Source organism: Pseudophryne corroboree, chromosome 5 (assembly GCF_028390025.1).
Source record: "Pseudophryne corroboree isolate aPseCor3 chromosome 5, aPseCor3.hap2, whole genome shotgun sequence".
Classification (NCBI taxonomy): Eukaryota; Metazoa; Chordata; class Amphibia; order Anura; family Myobatrachidae; genus Pseudophryne; species Pseudophryne corroboree.
In genome coordinates this window covers 315,281,842-315,288,422 of record NC_086448.1, presented here as the reverse complement: position 1 = coordinate 315,288,422, position 6,581 = coordinate 315,281,842, and the positions used below count along the sequence as shown (strand labels likewise).

At 49.8% G+C, this 6,581-nt stretch overlaps 1 protein-coding gene across 3 annotated transcripts in view; it reads left to right on the top strand.

The window, feature by feature from the left end:
* The first annotated feature begins 521 nt into the window (after positions 1 to 521).
* The window catches only part of SUGCT (succinyl-CoA:glutarate-CoA transferase), a 1,636,615-nt gene continuing 1,630,555 nt past the window's right edge, over positions 522 to 6,581 (top strand). Inside the window, exon 1 of one of the 3 annotated variants that reach the window (XM_063924884.1) lies at positions 522 to 811. In XM_063924884.1, the coding sequence (XP_063780954.1) occupies positions 664 to 811 (148 nt within the window). In that variant the 5' untranslated portion in view covers positions 522 to 663. The remainder of the gene's footprint in view (positions 812 to 6,581) is intronic. The other 2 variants (XM_063924885.1, XM_063924883.1) reach the window with 2 other exon arrangements.

Sequence of the window (6,581 nt, the reverse complement as noted above, 5' to 3'; positions counted from 1 at the left end):
TGTGCGGCAGTCCCGTCGCCGCCGAATCCAACCGCAGCATGTTGCGGTCAGGCCGGATGACAGGATGGCGGGTTTTCAATGAGAACACACACATTTCAATATATGTGTTCACCATACCCTCCAACATTTTACACATAAAAATCAGTACAAATTAGCAAAGGGTGCTGCATTGAACTGCGCAGGAATCCGCAGAACAGGATCCCTGTGCACACAAGTGTGGCCCCAGCATAGAGAAAAAGTTTGCTGCTGCAATGTATCCACATTTCGATATAAGGACTCGCTTTCACAAACCTGCATCTGATTTAAATAACCCCAAAATGTCATTTTAAATATAACATATTTACCAGAAATAGATTCTAAGTTACCATACTATAATATATTATTGATTTTTCTTCTTTATATGTTTTATTTACAGTTGGGTTAATGAAGTTCATGCAGCACCGCTGTTACTACAGCAGATGCTGCTGTAATGTCAGTTAACCAGTGACAGACGAAGGAGACACCCCGCTACGCTCACGGCTGCAGCAGGCCATGTTACCCCACCCCCCGCTCCGCCCACAGCACAGTACCCGGCTCCCGTGTGTCCCGGGGGCAGCAGCGTTATCCGGGCGGCAGAGTGTTGTGGTGTCGCAGTTATAGTACAGAACCCTGAGCGCCCGCACCATGCACCTCGCAGCCCGACTCCTGCAGGCCGTGAGGAGGAGCGACCCGGGGGCGAGGGCGCGATCTGGAGCCTCCCTCCTCACCTTCCACTGCTGCCCCCAGCACCCTGTGTACCCCTGGCAGAGGGGGTACTGCTGCAGCCACAGAGGTACATGACACACCCACGCCCTCACTAGTGGAGTATCACAGTACGCTGTAATGTACACAGCAATGTACACAGCAATGTAGGCTTACTGTCCTGTGTACAGTATAATGTTATTGCAACTAGTTACATATTAGCTGCTGTAGTATAACAGCTTGTGGCAGACAGTCATGTACAGGATGCCTTCATAGTCATACCAATGTGCACCTTTACCGGATCAGCTACGCTAACATTAACTTGTATTACAAGTATTTTATTAAGTTTATTTGGGAAAAGTTAGGGAGAATGATCTTAAAACCCAGTTGTGTGTGTACATTGGGACAGTGGGGAGGTATGGGCTGAGTACAGAGCTTAATGTATACCGCAACAATTTTTTCATACACTGTACACTGTGGATATATACAGTGCACGTGATACAATGTGATTTCTGGCACTTAGGCGATTAAACCAGAGTAGAGATATACACAGTGCTATTTTTGTAGAAAAATAAGTTCAGGACGGACCTCCCAAGGGTGGACAGTGGTGGGAGGAGCTGTGGGTAATGTGGGAGGGGCTACAGTGGGTGGGGCACCTTTGTAAGAATAAGGACTTTTTCTATGTAAAAAAGAAATTGGTCCGCGACCCAAAAAAGAAGGGGCCTCGCTGTAAGGGGCGTAGCCTTGGTGCAACGGCATTGCTTTGCAGGAAGTGACTACCTTGTACCCCAGTTTTGAAACATGCACACCCAGACATTGGCCACCACAGGAAAAATAAGAATTTACTTACCGATAATTCTATTTCTCGTAGTCCGTAGTGGATGCTGGGGACTCCGTCAGGACCATGGGGAATAGCGGCTCCGCAGGAGACAGGGCACAAAAATAAAGCTTTAGGATTAGGTGGTGTGTACTGGCTCCTCCCCCTATGACCCTCCTCCAAGCCTCAGTTAGGATACTGTGCCCGGACGAGCGTACACAATAAGGAAGGATATTGAATCCCGGGTAAGACTCATACCAGCCACACCAATCACACCGTATAACTTGTGATCTGAACCCAGTTAACAGTATGACAAACGTAGGAGCCTCTGAACAGACGGCTCACAACAATAACAACCCGAATTTGTTTGTAACAATAACTATGTACAAGTATTGCAGACAATCCGCACTTGGGATGGGCGCCCAGCATCCACTACGGACTACGAGAAATAGAATTATCGGTAAGTAAATTCTTATTTTCTCTAACGTCCTAAGTGGATGCTGGGGACTCCGTCAGGACCATGGGGATTATACCAAAGCTCCAAAACGGGCGGGAGAGTGCGGATGACTCTGCAGCACCGAATGAGAGAACTCAAGGTCCTCCTCAGCCAGGGTATCAAATTTGTAGAATTTTGCAAACGTGTTTGCCCCTGACCAAGTGGCAGCTCGGCAGAGTTGTAATGCCGAGACCCCCCGGGCAGCCGCCCAGGATGAGCCCACTTTCCTTGTGGAATGGGCCTTGACAGATTTAGGTTGTGGCAAGCCTGCCACAGAATGTGCAAGTTGAATTGTGCTACAAATCCAACGAGCAATCGTCTGCTTAGAAGCAGGAGCACCCATCTTGTTGGGTGCATACAATATAAACAGTGAGTCAGACTTTCTGACTCCCGCCGTTCTTGAAATATATATTTTCAATGCCCGGACCACGTCCAACAACTTGGAATCCTCCAAATCGTTAGTAGCCGCAGGCACCACAATAGGCTGGTTCAGGTGAAACGCTGACACCACCTTAGGCAGAAAATGAGGACGCGTCCGCAGTTCTGCCCTGTCCGTATGGAAAATCAGATATGGGCTCTTATATGATAAAGCCGCCAATTCTGATACTCTCCTGGCTGAAGCCAGGGCCAGTAGCATGGTTACTTTCCATGTAAGATACTTCAACTCCACCGATTTGAGCGGCTCAAACCAATGGGATTTGAGAAAATCCAAGACTACATTAAGATCCCACGGTGCCACTGGGGGCACAACCGGGGGCTGTATATGTAGTACTCCTTTTACAAAAGTCTGGACTTCAGGAACTGAAGCCAATTCTTTCTGGAAGAAAATCGACAGGGCCGAAATTTGAACCTTAATGGACCCCAATTTGAGGCCCATAGACAATCCTGTTTGCAGGAAATGTAGGAATCGACCCAGTTGAAATTCCTCCGTGGGGGCCTTCCTGGCCTCACACCACGCAACATATTTCCTCCAAATGCGGTGATAATGTTGTGCAGTCACCTCCTTCCTGGCTTTTACCAGTGTAGGAATGACCTCTTCCGGAATGCCTTTTTCCCTTAGAATTCGGCGTTCAACCGCCATGCCGTCAAACGCAGCCGCGGTAAGTCTTGGAATAGACACGGTCCCTGCTGAAGCAGGTCCCGTCTTAGAGGTAGAGGCCACGGATCCTCCGTGAGCATCTCTTGAAGTTCCGGGTACCAAGTTCTTCTTGGCCAATCCGGAGCCACTAGTATCGTTCTTACTCCCTTTTGCCGTATAATTCTCAGTACTTTTGGTATGAGAGGCAGAGGAGGGAACACATACACTGACTGGAACACCCACGGTGTTACCAGAGCGTCCACAGCTATTGCCTGAGGGTCTCTTGACCTGGCGCAATACCTGTCCAGTTTCTTGTTGAGGCGGGACGCCATCATATCCACCATTGGTTTTTCCCAACGGTTCACAATCATGTGGAAGACTTCTGGATGAAGTCCCCACTCTCCCGGGTGTAGATCGTGTCTGCTGAGGAAGTCTGCTTCCCAGTTGTCCACTCCCGGAATGAATACTGCTGACAGTGCTATCACATGATCTTCCGCCCAGCGAAGACTCCTTGCAGCTTCTGCCATTGCTGTCCTGCTTCTTGTGCCGCCCTGTCTGTTTACGTGGGCGACTGCCGTGATGTTGTCCGACTGGATCAACACCGGCTGACCCTGAAGCAGGGGTTTTGCCAGACTTAGAGCATTGTAAATCGCTCTTAGCTCCAGTATATTTATGTGAAGAGACATCTCCAGGCTTGACCATACTCCCTGGAAGTTTCTTCCCTGTGTGACCGCTCCCCAGCCTCTCAGACTGGCATCCGTGGTCACCAGGACCCAGTCTTGTATGCCGAATCTGCGGCCCTCTAACAGATGAGCACTCTGCAACCACCACAGAAGAGACACCCTTGTCCGTGGCGATAAGGTTATCCGCTGATGCATCTGCAGATGTGATCCGGACCATTTGTCCAGCAGATCCCACTGAAAAGTTCGTGCGTGGAATCTGCCGAATGGAATCGCTTCGTAAGAAGCCACCATCTTTCCCTGGACTCTTGTGCATTGATGCACAGACACTTTCCCTGGTTTTAGGAGGTTCCTGACAAGTTCGGATAACTCCCTGGCTTTCTCCTCCGGAAGAAACACCTTTTTCTGAACCGTGTCCAGAATCATTCCCAGGAACAGCAGACGTGTCGTCGGGGTCAACTGAGATTTTGGAAAATTCAGAATCCACCCGTGTTGTTGCAGCACTAGTCGGGTTAGTGCTACTCCGTCCTCCAGCTGTTCTCTGGACCTTGCCCTTATCAGGAGATCATCCAAGTAAGGGATAATTAATACGCCTCTTCTTCGCAGAAGAATCATCATTTCGGCCATTACCTTGGTAAAGACCCGAGGTGCCGTGGACAATCCAAACGGCAGCGTCTGAAACTGATAATGACAGTTTTGCACCACGAACCTGAGGTACCCTTGATGTGAAGGGAAAATTGGGACATGCAGGTAAGCATCCTTTATGTCCAGGGACACCATAAAGTCCCCTTCTTCCAGATTCGCTATCACTGCTCTGAGTGACTCCATCTTGAACTTGAATTTTTGTATGTACAGGTTCAAAGATTTCAGATTTAGAATAGGTCTTACCGAGCCGTCCGGCTTCGGTACCACAAATAGCGTGGAGTAATACCCCTTTCCCTGTTGTAGGAGGGGTACCTTGACTATCACCTGCTGAGAAAACAGCTTGTGAATGGCTTCCAATACCGTCGCCCTGTCTGAGGGAGACGTTGGCAAAGCAGACTTTAGGAACCTGCGAGGGGGAGACTTCTCGAATTCCAACCTGTAACCCTGAGATACTACCTGCAGGATCCAGGGGTCCACCTGTGAGCAAGCCCACTGTGCGCTGAAATTCTTGAGTCGACCCCCCACCGCTCCTGAGTCCGCTTGTAAGGCCCCAGCGTCATGCTGAGGGCTTTGCAGAACCCTGAGAGGGCTTCTGTTCCTGGGCAGGGGCTGCTTGCTGCCCTCTCTTACCCCTTCCTCTGCCCCGAGGCAGATATGACTGTCCTTTTGTCCGCTTGTTCTTATAGGACCGAAAGGACTGCGGCTGAAAAGACGGTGTCTTTTTCTGTTGGGAGGGGGTCTGAGGTAAAAAGGTGGATTTTCCGGCAGTTGCCGTGGCCACCAGATCCGATAGACCGACGCCAAATAATTCCTCCCCTTTATACGGCAATACTTCCATATGTCGTTTGGAATCCGCATCACCTGACCACTGTCGCGTCCATAAACTCCTTCTGGCAGATATGGACATCGCATTTACTCTCGATGCCAGAGTGCAAATATCTCTCTGAGCATCTCGCATATAAAGGAAAGCATCCTTTAATTGCTCTATAGTCAATAAAATACTGTCCCTATCCAGGGTATCAATATTTCTCTATCGTCCTAGTGGATGCTGGGGTTCCTGAAAGGACCATGGGGAATAGCGGCTCCGCAGGAGACAGGGCACAAAAAGTAAAGCTTTTCCAGATCAGGTGGTGTGCACTGGCTCCTCCCCCTATGACCCTCCTCCAGACTCCAGTTAGATTTTTGTGCCCGGCCGAGAAGGGTGCAATCTAGGTGGCTCTCCTAAAGAGCTGCTTAGAGAAAGTTTAGCTTAGGTTTTTTATTTTACAGTGAGTCCTGCTGGCAACAGGATCACTGCAACGAGGGACTGAGGGGAGAAGAAGTGAACTCACCTGCGTGCAGGATGGATTGGCTTCTTGGCTACTGGACATTAGCTCCAGAGGGACGATCACAGGTACAGCCTGGATGGTCACCGGAGCCGCGCCGCCGGCCCCCTTGCAGATGCTGAAGTTAGAAGAGGTCCAGAATCGGCGGCTGAAGACTCTGACAGTCTTCTAAAGGTAGCGCACAGCACTGCAGCTGTGCGCCATTTTCCTCTCAGCACACTTCACACGCTGTCACTGAGGGTGCAGGGCGCTGGGGGGGGGCGCCCTGGGAGGCAAATGTAAACCTATATACTGGCTAAAAATACCTCACATATAGCCCCCAGAGGCTATATGGAGATATTTAACCCCTGCCAAACTTCACTAAAGAGCGGGAGACGAGCCCGCCGTAAAAGGGGCGGGGCCTATCTCCTCAGCACACAGCGCCATTTTTTCTCTCACAGAAAGGCTGGAGAGAAGGCTCCCAGGCTCTCCCCTGCACTGCACTACAGAAACAGGGTTTAAACAGAGAGGGGGGGCACAAATTGGCGATATAAATATATATATAAAAATATATATATAAAGATGCTATTAGGGAGAAACACTTATATAAGGTTGTCCCTATGTAATTATAGCGTTTTTTGGTGTGTGCTGGCAAACTCTCCCTCTGTCTCTCCAAAGGGCTAGTGGGGTCCTGTCCTCTGTCAGAGCATTCCAGGTGTGTGTGCTGTGTGTCGGTACGTGTGTGTCGACATGTATGAGGACGATGCTGGAGGAGGCGGAGAAATTGCCTGTAATGGTGATGTCACTCTCTAGGGAGTCGACACCGGAATGGATGGCTTAT